The sequence below is a fragment of the Rhinichthys klamathensis genome, unplaced genomic scaffold, assembly GCF_029890125.1.
Source record: "Rhinichthys klamathensis goyatoka isolate OS25496 unplaced genomic scaffold, OSU_Roscu_1.1 h1tg000645l_1, whole genome shotgun sequence".
NCBI classification, from domain to species: domain Eukaryota; kingdom Metazoa; phylum Chordata; class Actinopteri; order Cypriniformes; family Leuciscidae; genus Rhinichthys; species Rhinichthys klamathensis.
This window is the reverse complement of record NW_026607091.1, coordinates 594,492-612,081: the sequence shown is the minus strand read 5'-3', so window position 1 is coordinate 612,081 and position 17,590 is coordinate 594,492. Positions and strand designations below refer to the sequence as shown.

The 17,590-nt window shown below is 40.3% G+C and overlaps 1 protein-coding gene across 1 annotated transcript; it reads left to right on the top strand.

The window, feature by feature from the left end:
• Nucleotides 1-4,503: 4,503 nt before the first annotated feature.
• Nucleotides 4,504-16,952, top strand: LOC130076386 (WAP four-disulfide core domain protein 2-like). The gene is made up of 4 exons (XM_056241462.1): nt 4,504-4,651; nt 6,396-6,614; nt 15,242-15,391; nt 16,873-16,952. Exons 1-4 carry the CDS (start codon nt 4,636-4,638, stop codon nt 16,950-16,952), a joined length of 465 nt encoding a protein of 154 aa, XP_056097437.1. The 5' UTR covers nt 4,504-4,635.
• The last annotated feature ends 638 nt before the right edge of the window (nt 16,953-17,590 follow it).

Genomic DNA, 17,590 nt, shown 5'->3' with positions numbered 1-17,590 from the left:
CCTCATAGACAATTAAAGATTGCCTGCGAGCTTCTCCTCCTGTCTATACGGTAATGTCTCTATTGTGCGACAGAAAGTCCCGTGGTTATGACGCAATCTTTAGCCTATTTAAAAAAAAAACGGCTTCTACGGGGCTATAACATAAGATACAAAGTAATGGAACATTTTATACATTGTCGTGTTTCTTTAGAAATTAATAATGGACAAATGAATTCTTTGGACGCCTCAGATGTAAAGTTATTCGCTGTCAAAGTGACGCCAAAATGAATGGGAGTCAATGGGATGCTAACAGCAGGTGATGGTCTGCTACAATGGCGGCTCCCGCGAGGCTTCAACTTCCGGCTGATGGATTACCCCCTTGATAGACTCCCATTCATTCTGCACTCGCCCGCGATCACCTCCAGTGGAATTCTAATGGAACTGCAACCAATATGAATGAATTGTATTTGAATGAATCGGTCTGAATTAATGATATGACTCACTCGTTTAGACAGTGACTTACCGCCACCTACTGGCTGTTTTAGTTTCATATTTAAACATACAATTTTTAATTGATTCCATCATTTCATATTTCTATATTCATTTATTTTTTAACATTAATCTCATAATGACTTTTATGCAATTGTATTTGCAGTGTAAAAGCATTCTCCTCTGTATTAAGATTTTGACTTTTAATGACTTTTGTTAATTTTATTTTACTGATAACAGCCATTATTATAATTAACTGAGTAGTTTATCGATTAATATCAAGAACTTGACATATATGATGATGTATAGCCTACCTATTTAATAAGGTTTGGGTAGATATAACATCAATTTATAGGGGGAAATATCCCCACGACCATGGGCACGACAGGTGCTGTTTGATGGGCATGATGATGCTTTTGTCCTCCACTGCATGGGGGGAGATGCGTGGCTCACTAGCTGCGTTCACATGAGCCCCTTTTGTTTGATTTAAGAATAATTCCAAATTGATGACTTGTGATTAATCAGTATCTAAGAGCAGCATCTATGAAATATGGGTTGTGTTTTAAGCATTTGAATTGTCACCTGTTATGCATACGAAATTATGAAACGCGAATGTAAACTTGAGTCGCGTTTCAAACTCATTGATCAATATGCTTGCGTAGGAGTGAGTGAAATGTGCGCTGGTTTCTCTCCGCGTTCTGCGCTGGTGTGCGAGTCTCATCGACAATAAACGCAAGCTCTTATCAGCCCCTATCCATCGCGTTTACATTGTTATTAATAGTAGATACTTTCATGCGCTTCCATGTCCAAGTGTCTGCTATCAGACCCGTTGAAGTGCAGTTTCTGTTCATGTGTGCTATGTGTGTTAACCCTATTTAGCCTATACCCTACATACAGTTAGGGTGATATACATGACTTAAAATGTGATATTGTCCGCACACCTCTTGCGTTTCGTTTGGTCACACAGCACAAGGTGTAACTGTGGCCTCAAAGCTTCAGCACTGCCACTCTGAGCTCGATTGCTGATGTCTGAGGTAAAACACGCCCCCCTCATTAGCATACAGACAAAGAAATGTGGAAATAAATAAATGTGGAAATAAATAAATGTAGACATAAAAACAAATATACATAAATGAATGTGGAAATAAATAAAAGTGGAAATAAATAAATGAATAAATGTATAAATAAAAAAATAAAAAAAATGTGTGAAAAAATACAATTATACATAAATAAGGAAATAAAAGTATAAATACTCATTTATTTGTACTTTTTTACATTTCTTTGTATATTTATTTATGTATTTATTTATGTATTTTTGCTTTTTTACATTTATTCGTATATTTATTTATTTATTTATGTATTTATTTATTTATTTTTAATTAAGTCAGCTTTGGCATTCCATACAGCAGTGCATCGTGACTGAAGTTTACCATTTGCACATCTTTTTAAGTCTTACCAGTTTAAACATTCAAGCGATTTTAAACTAATCAGTGCTCGGGCGCTCTCTGAGAGATTTTCTATGCGCACATTCATAGAGAATCCGCCTCAAAAACAGCTGGCCAGTAACAAAAGTTATTTTTCGCGGATTTATTGCTTTAACACGCAAAAATGTCAATTTCGGTCTTCGTGAGTATACTCTAACATAGTCGGTTTTGTCTTTAATAAGCATAAAACGCATCCCAGTATAATGAACGCAGGGTCCGTGCACTAGCAGCCATATGTGTCTGTCATTAATTTTGTTGTCAAAACAACAAAAGATAGCTTTAAGTTAAAGGAATCAGGATTAATAGCCTATGTATTTAATTTATTCAGGACTAAAATACTACCCAGTGTTATTTTCCATTTGATTACTTTATTCAGTTTCTGTATATGAATCTCGTAATAATGACGAAATTCAGGCCCTGTGTTTAATAAATAGAAATAATTCGAGCACATAAACTTTTATGGAGGATTAAATGAGATTCAATTTATGCAAGATTTCACAACTAATCACTGACACTGTACCACAACCAGGTTTTAATTTTCTTAAGCATCAAATAACAATGACTCTGAATTTTATCCATTAATCGAACTTCCATAGTGCATAGTTCTGCCTTGAATTTTCTTATTTGGTTACATTCTGTTATGGAAAATTAATTTTCTATTGATTGTAGGCCTATATTTTGAGTTGTATTCACATCCATTTTCCTGTAAAGATATCGAGATATATATCGAATATCGAGATATAGCAAAATATATCGAGATATATTTTTTGCTCCATATCGCCCAGCCCTAGCCAGAGTAAGCCATAAGTGTGTAACATTGTAACTGTTTCAGTACCACAGTCCATTATAAACCACATCATGGATAAAGTTTACAAAGCATAGTCAGGTGAGGATCAAGGGTCTTAATATATAATATAATAATAGTAATCAGCTGATTGTCTCACAAACGTAACCAGCACATTTCTCCCCACATAGCAAACCCATAATACAGCGAGGGAGAAGAACCACATGAAACTACGCAACTATATATTTTTTTCTAACAGGGTAGTAAAAGTTTAGCTGGCTAATATGAGCTGTTACTGCTGGTTAAAGGGTAAAGCCTTGTTTATACTCGACGCGACTGCATGAGCCCAAAGGTGCGCGCGGAAAAAATGACATGATTGTTACAGCGCGCGCGCCTCCGCATCCCCTAGACACCATTTACTACTACACACAATAGGCTTTTTCTCTCTGATTTTGAAAACTCTTCGCGATCGACTTAAAATGCTTCCAAGATCGACGGGTTGGTGATTCCTGTAACATAATGTTTTACGGTCAATGACAAGAGTACTAATCAGCTGTCTCACGGGCGTTCCAGCACATTTATCCCCACATAGCAAAGCCATAACACAGCGAGGGAAAATAACTAAGTTACATGAAACAATCCAACTACATGTTTTACACCACTGACAAGGGAAAAGTCACTACTCACGGTGTTTATGGCTAGCTTCTAGCTTTGTGCTGCTTTCTTTCAAGGTAGTGACTTGTAAAACGCGCTCTGTAGCGCATGTTTGTTCGCGTTCGGCTACGGTAGAAACATGGCTGTGTCCGAAATCACCACTCAAACCACTACTCCCTAACCCCTATGTAGGGGGCAGGGAGTAGAGCACTAACGTTTTATAGTGAGCTCACCAGCATAATAGAAACACCACTTTTTATTTAAACGCGCCATCATCTGTCAGCTGGTGCCGATCGAGCCAGCTCTGGGCTTAATAGTTTTTTTTTATATATAAATACATTACATTATATTGAGCTTATTTCTCCAAAATTGTAAAATTAAAAGTAATTTCTGGCCGTTTCTGTTATAATGCGTTACTCCACACATGATTATAACTTATAAACATAAATAAAATTAATACACATATTTCATATATTTTCATTTTCGCGCCACACCGTTTTCTCTTGCCTGTCGACATTAGGAAAAAAAACAGATCTACATTATCAAATATCTTGCTCATAAACAGCTTTTAGACTCTGTAGAGATGCCACTCAATATTTATCTTTTTTGTTTGTTTGTTCTCGTGATTCAGAAGATTTTGCGGATTAGCAAAAGAAACAGGATTTCTAGACACAGAAAACGACGTGCTGTTCTTGCTACGCTAGCGAGAAGTCGTCAAATTGTAAGTTAAAGATGAAGATGATAGGTCTTTTACGATCAGCGTTGATGGTATCAGAGATGGTATAGGGCTTGGGTTAGTGACAATCGGTTGTACACTACTTTTCAAAATGCATTCTGGGATACATTAAGTGGACTATATAAGGTATAATAATCATCACTATACATTCGGACAGCACTACAAAATGGCGAGCTCAATATAGTGAGTAGTGGGAGATTTCGGCCACAGCCAATATGTCGACCTTCATAGAAGGGGGAAGACTGAAATATTTCTTTCTTGTAAAACGTATTCAATAATATGTACAACTTCCAAAAATCTTTTTTTTTTTTTACAGTGAAAAAATAATTCCTGCTTTTAATGATATGGCTTCTCTGTCATGTGTCTGTGTAACAGCAAACCCAGGAGTGTGTCCAAGCAGAACATATGAACCAGGAAAGTGTGCCCGGATACGTTTTGTGTCGTGTGCCGATGACAGTGACTGTACCGACAATGAGAAATGCTGCAGCAATGGATGTGGACTTCAGTGTATGGCTCCAGTTACAGGTATTTTTATATTAGATTATATTAATTTCATTTAATTTATTATACAGGAAAGGTTAAAAGTAACATTAAGGTACAATTTAAACAGGCCTGACTCAAATTAAAAACTGGTTTCCAGCAGGTTCCTGTTCTGCAGAACATAAAACATAAAACACAATTTACAACACATGAAGTCAGAAACACTTATACAGGACATTAGCATGGGCTAGACAGATACAAACGACTAAAAACAACAATACAAACAGTGCAAACAGGACTCGGACAATAAATAAACAATCAGTGAGTACAAGTGTAACTGTTTAGAAGAAACAGTTTGTATGCCTTTTTGAAATATGTGATGGATGGTATTTTTCTGATGTGATGTGGAATATCATTCCAAATTGTAGTGTATGTATGAAAAAAGGATTTCTGACCATAGTTATTTTTGTAGGGACTGGAATAAGTGCCTGTGAAACTGACCTAGTGAGGCGTACTGGTCTCATATTGTGTATCGGAAGAAGTGGTGTTTGTTATATTACAGGGTGGGCTGGGGCTAAAAAGAGGCCCTGGACTTTCTGGCACAGAGCGGCCCACCACAACCAGTCCACAACAAGTCACACCATAAACCCACTAGCTCATTATGCATAGAGCTATTTTTAACAGCACTTACTAACTGTAGCTCTCTTCACAACAACACAGGCACAGAAAGAGGTTAAAATGAATCCTCATTAAAATACTTAAAAGAGGTAATTGAGTCATTAGTTTGACAAAATCCTCTTCACTGTCCCCTTTGACTTGAGACAACACTTATTTTAAACTTAAATTCAACTTTCAGAGCCTCAGCATCAGTCCATCGGGGGCGACACAATATTTTGTCACTTCCACTAAAGCCTTACATTTAAAGAGACATAAATGAATTTACATAACATTACATCAAATACACATTTTTACATTGTACCTCTAATAGATGAATGCATGAAATTATGGATTTTAATGAAATTATAAATGCAATATTGTGAAACAAATGCATAGAAAGTCTGCATAACAGCAATTACACTAACATAAAAATATAAAACAATAAAGAAATATCAATTCTTATAGATCTAGAGAGCAACCGTTAAAGACCCAGTTGTTTGACGTGATAGTATGTCCAAAAGCTTGTCTACTCCGTCCGTGTCTGTTTTCAGGCCGTCCCGCTGAGCTCTCTCCAGCGCTGGAATGTTTTTCTAATATTAACGCGGGTCCTAAAGCTCTTTCCTGATCATAACACTTCATTTTCCAGTGATTTCTTATGAGCTTTTCATTTTCCAGTGATTTCTTATGAGCTTTTCTCTTTTGTATAGTGTGTCTCATCTCGATTTCTGCGGTCTTTCTTCAAATCTCCCTCTTGCTCGTTCTCTCTCCTCCACCGTCATACGCCCCCTAATGCTGATTGGCTACACACGTTTGTTGTTGTTTTCCAAACAGCGTTTTTCAAATATAGCTTACCCCACCTTTAATACCTTGGCTCAAATTCTTCAAGAATTAAAAAGTGCTGCGCTGCTCGGTTTCTGTGGACAGTAAATCCCTCCGCCTTCGATTTGATTTGGCTTCTTTGATTTGATCTCAAACATTCCGACATTGACGAGTGCTTTTAGACCGCTGCACTGAGACTGAGCACACTAAATTGATTGGAAATTTTTGACACAAGTGGGCCATTCGTCTGGGCTGACGGAAAGATAGGCTACGTACATTTTCTATAATTCGTTCTTTATATATATTTACTTAGCAATGGACCAGACCAAGTTGTACATCGACCCACCGGGAAACCTCCAGGTGAACCAGATGCCCAGTCTGCCCCTGCCAGGAGTGTGTCCAAGCAGAAGATATGAACCAGGAAAGTGTGCCCGGATACGTTTCGTGCCGTGTGCCGATGACAGTGACTGTGCCAACAATCAGAAATGCTGCAGCAATGGATGTGGACTTCAGTGTATGGTTGCAGTTACAGGTAATATTATATTATACTACTGGGCTGTTGAATGCTTGAATCTGATTGGTCCATATCACTTCGCCAAATGATTCACAACACAATGAAATCAAGCCACAACTCAACGGAAATGTTCCCGACCACTAGAGGGCTCTCGGTAAAGTTAGTTTTCCTTTCCACTGTTCTATAGACCTTATGTGGCCCTTTTGTCTTCCGATCTGTATTTTCACAGTGATCTTGCGTATTTATGAATAAACTGCCCGTTTTAAAATCTTCCCGGTCTATCTACTGACATTTGTTAAAGGGATACTTCAGAATTTAGCATTAAGCTTTGTATTAGTAGAAAACCTGTAATATTTTTAAATTACTGTACTTTCCACCCTCGTGAGACGAGTGATTTATGTATTTTTTGTCTGGAAAAAATCCTCTAATGACGCAAAAATCGTCATTTTGCGTCATCGGAGGATTTTTTGGCCAGAGGCTAAAGACTACAGCCAGTAGTAGGGGCTGTTCCTCATGTTTTCAACCCGCCCATAGAGGGTGGGATCTCACTCACAGAATGTACACAGTGTCAGCCATCTTTTTTGGAAGCTAAGCTAGCAGGCTCTTGTTCTGTGGAGACAGAACAAGAACATATCATTAACTTAGTAGGAGAAAGCTGAGTAACTTAGTAGGAGAAAGCTGAGTAGTAGGGGTTACCACATTCATCCTCTTTTTTCCGGACATGTCCGGCCGACGAGATCGTACAAAATGTCCGGGATTCAGCTTTTGCTTTCTGCAGTCACCATTCATTGTTTACATGCACACCTTTTGTTTCAATCTAACTGAATTCATTCCGATTGGTGAATCTGAATGTCGTGTTTACATGAACCCTAAACAAGTGATCGGTTGATGTGCGTTTTAACATTGCTAAGAAAATTCCCGCTCCTCCGTGAGAGATACGAGACCGGTGCGTCTCACAGGTGTCGCTCATCGGTAATCACGCCACCGGCCTCGTCCTGCTCGCCACAGTAAACATAATGAATGACGACTGTAGAACGCAAAAGCCGAATCCCGGACATTTTGGGCGATCTCGAAAACCCGGGCAGACTCATCATGGAGACTCACTAGTAGCCTAGACTTGTTGTTTAACTACTGTGCTCTGTTACCGGTAGGCGTGGCCTCTTAGGGCAGCGAAGCAAGTGCATTCTGGGAGTTGTTGTCTTTCATCCACATAAGGCTTTGATGCCTAAGGGAACGCTACCACAGTGCATGATGCCTAAGTCTGCCAATTCCAACAAGTGGTTAAAACGTATAATTTAATATAACTAGTGGAATGCCCGTGCAAAATCTGTTTTTGTGTGTTTTTAGTAATTGTTGGTTTGGTATGTTTGAGTTGCTGAATAGCCTAGGCTACTATTACACAGGAGCCTAAACTCTGCGCACCTGCGTTAAGCGCACCAAAATAAAATATAAAATTCAGAATTATACAGTGTAGCTAGCTGACTTACAGATTCAGTTAAAATCCACAAATGAATAAGCGCGGCGATTCAGGGGAGGTTCAGACCTGGGCTGGAGCAGGCTACACAGTTAACTCTGAGAAAACGCTACGCTTGAGCAAACAGTTTGTGAATAGGCTACTACAAATGATGGCTGTGAATAAAATGATATAATATTCAGATATTTTTAAACCACAACCCTCTAATGTCAGAATGTTTATTTTGGGGAGTGGCCACACAGTGTGCAGTGTGAGAGGGGGAGTGGCCACTCAGTGTGCAGTGTGAGAGGGGGAGTGGCCACTCAGTGTGCAGTGTGAGAGGGGGAGTGGCCACTCAGTGTGCAGTGTAAGAGGGGGAGTGGCCTCTCAGTGTGCAGTGTGAGAGGGGGAGTGGTCACTCAGTGTGCGGTGTGAGAGGGGGAGTGGCCACTCAGTGTGCAGTGTGAGAGGGGGAGTGGCCACTCAGTGTGCAGTGTGAGAGGGGGAGTGGCCACTCAGTGTGCAGTGTGAGAGGGGGAGTGGTCACTCAGTGTGCGGTGTGAGAGGGGGAGTGGCCACTTAGTGTGCAGTGTGAGAGGGGGAGTGGCCACTCAGTGTGCAGTGTGAGAGGGGGAGTGGCCACTCAGTGTACAGTGTGAGAGGGGGAGTGGCCACTCAGTGTGCAGTGTGAGAGGGGGAGTGGCCACTCAGTGTGCAGTGTAAGAGGGGGAGTGGCCACACAGTGTGCAGTGTGAGAGGGGGAGTGGCCACTCAGTGTGCAGTGTGAGAGGGGGAGTGGCCACTCAGTGTGCAGTGTAAGAGGGGGAGTGGCCTCTCAGTGTGCAGTGTGAGAGGGGGAGTGGTCACTCAGTGTGCGGTGTGAGAGGGGGAGTGGCCACTCAGTGTGCAGTGTGAGAGGGGGAGTGGCCACTCAGTGTGCAGTGTGAGAGGGGGAGTGGCCACTCAGTGTGCAGTGTGAGAGGGGGAGTGGTCACTCAGTGTGCGGTGTGAGAGGGGGAGTGGCCACTTAGTGTGCAGTGTGAGAGGGGGAGTGGCCACTCAGTGTGCAGTGTGAGAGGGGGAGTGGCCACTCAGTGTGCAGTGTGAGAGGGGGAGTGGCCACTCAGTGTGCAGTGTGAGAGGGGGAGTGGCCACTCAGTGTGCAGTGTGAGAGGGGGAGTGGTCACTCAGTGTGCAGTGTGAGAGGGGGAGTGGTCACTCAGTGTGCAGTGTGAGAGGGGGAGTGGCAACTCAGTGTGTAGTGTGAGAGGGGGAGTGGCCTCTTAGTGTGCAGTGTGAGAGGGAAAGTGGCCACTCAGTGTGCAGTGTGAGAGGGGGAGTGGCCTCTTAGTGTGCAGTGTGAGAGGGAAAGTGGCCACTCAGTGTGCAGTGTGAGAGGGGGAGTGGCCACTCAGTGTACAGTGTGAGAGGGGGAGTGGCCTCTCAGTGTGCAGTGTGAGAGGGGGAGTGGCCACTCAGTGTGCAGTGTGAGAGGGGGAGTGGCCTCTCAGTGTGCAGTGTGAGAGGGGAAGTGGCCACTCAGTGTGCAGTGTGAGAGGGGGAGTGGCCTCTCAGTGTGCAGTGTGAGAGGGGGAGTGGCCACTCAGTGTGCAGTGTGAGAGGGGGAGTGGCCACTTAGTGTGCAGTGTGAGAGGGGGAGTGGCCTCTCAGTGTGCAGTGTGAGAGGGGGAGTGGCCTCTCAGTGTGCATTGTGAGAGGGGGAGTGGCCTCTCAGTGTGCAGTGTAAGAGGGGGAGTGGCCAGTCAGTGTGCAGTGTGAGAGGGGGAGTGGCCAGTCAGTGTGCAGTGTGAGAGGGGGAGTGGCCACTCACTGTGCAGTGTGAGAGGGGGAGTGGCCACTTAGTGTGCAGTGTGAGCCAGAGTGGCCAGCAGCTAGAGCGGCAAAAGCCAATGTGTGCTTCTTTTACCGATATATTTAACGATATCTTTTGCATTTCTAATCCAACCAATCTCAAACTTGGCAATGCACTTACTCGTGCCCATAGCAAGACTCCTGTCAAGTTTGAAATCCACAACGGTTCGAGAGATATGCGAATAACAGATATGCCCGTTCAAAATCAGTTTTTGTGTGTGTTTTTAGTAATTGTTGGTTTGGTGTGTTTGAGTGCTCATTGTTACAATTACACAGCAAAGGTTCACTGACATTTTTATTTGTGCATGGTAGAAAGCAAATACTGATACTGACATAATGACATACAATAAATATGGAAAATTGAACTACATGGTTGCAAAACAATTTATAATGGTGATATGGCTATGGAGTTTAGATTAGATTAGATTTACATAAGTGTCAACTTTGTTGTCATTGTGCAGATTACAATTATAGAGACAATGAAAGGCAGTTAGCGTCTTTTATGTTTAGTTGGTGAATAGCATAGGCTACTACACAGTAACGATAACGTTAAGCGCAGCAGAATAAAATATAATATTCAGAAGTAAACAGTGTAGCTGACTTACAGATTCAGTTAACATCCATAAATGAATAAGCGTGACGATTCAGGGATCAGGCTACACAGTTAACTCAGAGAAAACGCTACGCTTGAGCAAACAGTTTGTGAATAGGCACAACAAATGATGGCCGTGAATAAAATAATATTCCGATATTTTTAAACCACAACCCTCTAAACATTATCTAAACATCTTCAATGTGTGCTTCTTTTACCGAGATATGCGAATAACAGACACACAGACAGACGTTTCTTTATAGATAGATGTATGTGTGTCTGTGTATATATTATACTTATAATATATATACTGTATATTATACGTGTGTGTGTGTACTGTATATTTTTTTAATCGCGATTAATCGATTTGACAGTATGTATGTGCAAAATCAGTTTTTGTGTGTGTTTTAAGTAATTGTTGGTTTGGTGAGTGCTCATTGTTACAATTACACAGCAAATGTTCAGTGACATTTTTATTTGTGCATGGTTGAAAGCAAATACTGATACTGACATAATGACATACAATAAATATGGAAAATTGAACTACATGTACAACTAACTACTGACTAGGGATGGGAATTGAAAACCGGTTCCACTCGAGAACTGGTTCTAAGTTTTACGATCCATCGAAATATTGTAACTTATGCCCTCGACGTTAACGAGTCCTCTTATCGATGCTCCTGCTCTGAGTCAGCCATAGTATGTAGGCTACAGACCGTGAACTCACAACTGTCCCTTTTGTCCTTTATCAAGCACCATAGCACGGCCTCCAAAGCGAATTTTTGTACCGCCAAAGTCTTGATCGGTGAGTAATGTAGATGAACTGCTGCGCTTGTGACAGGGCGCAGGTTTAACTGAACGAGCAGAGAGAGAGAGAGCCCCAGTCGCGCGCGCCGCGCACTCTCTCTCTTCGGAGCAAGACGAAAGTATATGGCTTCACCATCTCAAAACTAAGCGCTTCTCTCTCTCCCTCGCACATATTAATCAAAATAAACGACACGATGGTAAGGTCGGGAGACTAAAGTTTCATGTGGAGCATTCAGAGATTTGTTTTTCCTGAATTAGGCTACCGCTGGGTGTGAATTGTGCTAAAATACGTTGCGTCATTTGTGTCAAGCAATAATAAAAACAGTAGTATACCAGTCATTGTACCATTGTGTTGTCACTAAACTTAATAAAATTTAGTTTAGTTTAGTAACCAAATGTTTTGACAATCACAATATACTTATTGTGATGCAAGTTTTTTTTTTTTTACATCCCCCCCAATCCCAATCCACCCATTTTATGTTATGTTATGTTACATTTTCACTGTTTACAAAGGCAGGGCCTGCCGTCTTGTCTTTTTGGCTTGTTGTTTCTGATTGCACTTTAACCCCAAGGGGGGAATCCAGATCAAATCCCAGAAGGGAAAATCAAAACAAAAAAGAAGTTAAAACTTGTTTTGAACAATTTCTTTGTCATCTGCAGATTGATTTTAAAGCAACACTAAGTAAGAATTTTTACCTTAAAATAATGTTTTCAAAATCGTTTCAGTGGTTCATCAAGTTGTGACATGGTGAAATGCACTTATGCCACAGCTTTGCGGTCCTAAATCTGATATATCCACGCTATGAAAGATTGCCAGATCGGGTCACATTTCTGTAGTACGAATGAGACCTAAGAAAACTACAAATATGACTTGCTTTACGGCAAGCGTTACAATTGCCGATAGGGGGAGCGTACTCGACAGTAGACTACAACTACACTTTCATAAAATCATGCATCATACTCTACCTTGTCTGTGGCCATGGTTGATTCCAAAGCCGGTGCTGGATAAACAGAGCGTGCGCGTGCGACGATGCGGTAGGCTAAATTATTTACGACAGCAGTAATGGACAATTCCGCTTCCAACCTGTAGGGCGACCGCAGAGGAAAAGCTGCTTGGTGTTGCTTTAAAGGGATACTCCACTTTTTTTTGGAAATAGGCTCATTTTACAACTCCCCCAGAGTTAAACTGTTGAGTTTTACCGTTTTTGAATCCATTCAGCCGATCTCCGGTTCTGGCGGTACCACTTTTAGCATAGCTTAGCATACATCATTGAAGTGGACAAGACCATTAGCAGTTCTCAAACAAAAATCACCAAAGTGTTTCGATATTTTTCCTATTTAAAACTTGACTCTTCTGTAGTTACATCGTGCACTAAGACCGACGGAAAATGTAAAGTTGCGATTTTCTAGGCTGATATGGCTAGGAACTATACTCTCATTCCAGCGTAATAATCAAGAAACTTTACTGCCGTACCATGAGTGCAGCAGGCGTAATGATATGACGCAGGAAAAATATCGAAACACTTTGGTCATTTTTTTTTTTAGAAATGCTAATGGTCTTGTCCACTTCAATGATGTATGCTAAGCTATGCTAAAAGTGGTACCGCCAGAACCGGAGATCGGCTGAATGGATTAAAAAACGGTAAAACTCAACAGTTTAACTCTGGGGGAGTTGTAAAATGAGCCTATTTCCAAAAAAAGTGGAGTATCCCTTTAAGTAGGGGGAAACAAATCAATTTAAATCGTAAATCGGATTTTTTGTGAAAATATCTGGGATTTTTTTTTTTTTTTAGGCCATATCGCCCAGCTCTACTACTGGGCCACCATACCTTACAGCCTACAACAGAAAAATGAACCAAAACCCACGACAACACTGACCAATATGGAGCTTATAATATGACAAAATGATTTGAATTGTGTACATTTGAATTATTGACAAGTGTAATCTAATTGAATTTTAAATACTGTAGTTCTGAATTTGATTTCTTTAAACAAATATTGAACATTTGAAATTTAACGAATTGAAATGTTTTTATGGCTGAATTTTATAGACATTTTCAAACAGCGGTTTTTCTGTTGTTGTTCTGAATTCTTAGACTGCAAATATCCAGTTAAAAAAAAATACACATTCAAGTTTTCAAGATGAAGAAGAAATTCGGAACTTCAAATTCAGTTTTCTAAAATTCAAAACGCGGAAATTCGTACAGAAAGTAGCCCTGCGTCTCAATGTCCATACTATCCATCCTAAACATTATGTGAGATTAAAAAGCATACTGTCCCAAAGCATAGTATGTTAAAAAGAGTATGTCAGAAGTCCCCGGATGGTCTACTATATCTGGTGGATTTTTGAAGTGTGGATCTGTGCTCACTCTAAAGGCTAATATTGCCCACAACCCATTGCGCTTTGGAGGAGGAACTACAAACATGGCGGATATGCGCGACCGTCGGTGAGAGGTTTAGATAAAGGTTTGAGTGACTAATCAAAGTTTAAACTGATAGAAAAATATTTAATCAATGTTATCCGTGTTATATTTTATCTGCAATAACAATGTGGACTTTTAAAGGGGTCATATAATGGTACATGCACTTTTACAAGTTGATTGTACTGAAATTTGTGTTGCCAGTGTCTGTACACAACCATCATATAATGATACAAATCCATCCAGTGGTTTTGTTTTAATCTCCTTATATGTTTTCCCCTGCCTCAAATCGAGCCGTTCGAGCCTGTGACGTCACAAGCTCGCACGCCCCTACCGCGATTGTTGAATCACAGCCGCGTTTCAACACAGACCCGCCCTCGCTAGTGAGCCAGCTGTCAATCATAGTCTGTGCGGACCGGCGCGGTCATTGTTGATATGCTGGAGCACTGTCTATGAGCAGAATGGCGTCTAAGCGATTGTGGTGTTCTGTTCTTGGGTGTAATAACGAACACAGCAGTCATTTTAATGTTCCTAAATCCGAACCGCTGAAGACGCAGTGGCTGTGTTTGTTTTCGAAGGGAATATTCCCCACGAGCAACGTCAATGCTCTCATGTGCGAATCATTTCACACACAAGACTGCTTTATAAATGAGGATCAGTATAAAGCTGGATTTGCTAAGAAGCTGCTCCTGAAAAAAGATCGGTACCAGATATTCGTGTTCCTGCTGAACCTCTAGAACAACTGAAGTGAGTGTAAGGTTTTATTAAACTTTATATTAATAATTATATTAATCCTTGTAAATCGCTAGCTGCACGCTTCACAATGAATGCGTCTAAGTTTACACTCAGGGTACATTACGGCATGTTTTCTATGTATGACGTTCTCAATATAATGCATAATCCCACGTTTATACTGAACAACACGTTATTGTTATTGTGTTACAAACGGTGTACGCCAGAGCCGGCTCTGGTGTACACAGAACAGAGGGGCGGGGTGAGCAAAGCTCATGATCATTTAAAGTCATATACACTGAAACGGCGTGCTGAAAACAGAGCTGTTTTTTACCAGGTAAAATAAGTGTTTTCATACAATACTAATGAGAATTTTTAATTAAAGTATATTACAAACTTTTAATTTAGACCCTAAAGAATCATATTAGCTTGTACAAAAATGGCATTATATGACCCCTTTAAGATCCGTTTGGCCATTAACTTTTAAATGCATTATGCATTAAAATGAGAAGAGTTCTCTGCATGAACGACCCGCGACTGCAGATCAAAGTGCTACTGCTTTTCTCTCCTAGTCGGTAGGAAATGAAATGTGGAGGATTTTATCTTTGATGATTGACAGGTCAGTTTGCGTGACAGGATGTGTGTAACTAAGCGACAGAGAGCAACCGTTAAAGACGCAGTTGTATGATGTGATAGTATGTCCCAAAGCTTGTCTACTCTTCTGCTACACACTCAAAATTATGCACTTTTTCATGTGTCTGTGTAACAGCAAACCCAGGAGTGTGTCCAAGCAGAACATATGAACCAGGAATGTGTGCCCGGATACGTTTCGTGCCGTGTGCCGATGACAGTGACTGTACCAACAATGAGAAATGCTGCAGCAATGGATGTGGACTTCAGTGTATGGCTCCAGTTACAGGTATTTTATTATGTTATATTATATTATGTGCGGGTCAATCTATAAAAGAGTTTTACTAATTAAAGGTACAATATGCAGGATTTTTCGCCACCAGGGCTCGCTAACCTCTTACAATAACAAAGGCGTATTAATGACGTATATTCCGCATTAAGCGTAATTATGGATCTTGTCGTCAAGCTGATGGATCTTTTTATGGATGAGTGAATACATTGATGTTTTTAACATGACTGTGGTATGAAGCAGGGCGCGATTGCTAGACGTATACCAGCGCCACATCCAACGCGAGTCCTGCGGATATAAAGGAATAAGGACATTTCATTCTACCGAACTACACGCAAGTGCTGAATTAATACTCACACAGGTCAGTTTATTAGAGGAATTAAACTTGAGGTAACGCAACGCTGTTTCACTTGCTCTAACAGTTACACTATCACACTAAACGGCATTCGTGGGTGGAATGTTGTTAGTTAGGTTGTTTGTTAGCTGTATGAGACTAAGCTAGATTAACATACAGATCATATTCTAACTTTTCATCATGTTGAATTACATAACATTGATTAGTTTTATGTACATTTGCTCACCTGTCTAATAAAGTAACATGCAACACTCGCGTCTCTGTCAAGTCAAAGTTAGTCGCGGACGTGGAGCTCTCGGCATCTCAAAAGATGTTGATCTTCGTTTTAGTCCTCTTTTTGCCTCAAAGTCTGCTTGCCATGGTCCATAATGTTTGAACAAAACAACAACAGCGTGAGCGTCTTTCTAGGCATAACCGGCATAACCCAGTTGTCAACGTCTGTCGCCATGGTTACTATTGCAGTACGAGGTCAAACCTGGCGGAAACCGGGGGTAACGTGGATATGACGGCGCCATTGACTGGCGACTCCTCACCCCTGCTCACACGCCCCGTTTCCTTGGTTAAAATCGCAATTTTCTCACGATTTACAAATAGTTGGAAACATTTGGGATATTGTAAGTAATCAACTAAACAAAATATATAACATTGGCCTAGTGGTTTTTGGATATTTTACTGCAAAATTCCTGCATGTTATACCTTTAATTGCACATTTTCTGTAATTAAGCGCAATTAATCGCACCTGAGATTCAAGTACTTTTATATATTGTAATTTTACATTTAATCTCAAAATTAATGTAGAAACAACATAAGGACAATAGCTGATATTTCAAATGTTTGTTTAATGGCATCTTTTTATGAAATAAGGCATCACTGATACCAATACTGATCCTGATGTCTCTATTAAATAGATTTTTTCCCTAATTTTAGTCATTAATTATAGACATTACAGTATAATTGAAAGCAATCAATTTTAACATTTATCAGGCTTTAAAAAATATAACAACTTATAATTTAAGTGAACTTAAAACAATCTTCACAAAAACTCATTATAATAATGTCACATATACCTGTGCTCTTCAATATATCAGGGCTAATTTTTTTTCTCTGTCATGTGTCTGTATAACAGTAAAGCCAGGAGTGTGTCCAAAGACAAACGGTGAAGAAATAAGGTGTATCATGAAGGGTATCATTCTTTTAGTAGGATGAAAATAATCGTATTTAAATTGTGAACAAATTATATACAGAAAGCGATCAAAGAACAATCTTTCCACACAGCGCGAGTTTATCTGGACACTTGCCAAACTCGTTATGAAATCAATGACGCACGTTACTGCACAACGAAGCTCTTACTGTATTTACATCATCGTGTTTGCATTGGTGAAAGCAGAGAGAGTGCAGAAACTGCTTTGCAATGATAAGATCTTCATTCTCGCGATCAACACCCTGTCATCTGCTCAATGCTCATCACGGCAACATTTTATGTGATGGGAATAGATCTAAATACTTTAAAAACATCTCACGATTCGTTAATCTCGATAGCTGTTGTAAACACGTATAATAGCAGTAGTAAAAGTATTCGAGAGAGTTTCACATGTAATGCGTAGCTATTTCATATGCAAGCATGTCAGCCAATCACAGCAGTGGCCGCGGTTACACTGAATCCCACAGCAGACACGCCCCTTCAAACAGAGTGTTCAAATCAGAGGCTAAAAGCAGGCTAGGAAAAATGCCATTTATTTCTAAATTATGATTATTTGTTATCTAAAAAACATACTAACATTATAAGGGTAACCCAGGAAACATTATAAAATAATAAAAAAAACATTCTAGGGCATCTTTAATAA

What these genes read in the sequence shown, in the direction of transcription:
- LOC130076386 (XM_056241462.1), top strand. An exon ending in GTGTATGGTTGCAGTTACAG is followed by an intron (nt 6,615 to 15,241) that starts GTAATATTATAT and finishes TCTGTGTAACAG; the next exon opens with CAAACCCAGGAGTGTGTCCA. An exon ending in GTGTATGGCTCCAGTTACAG is followed by an intron (nt 15,392 to 16,872) that starts GTATTTTATTAT and finishes TCTGTATAACAG; the next exon opens with TAAAGCCAGGAGTGTGTCCA.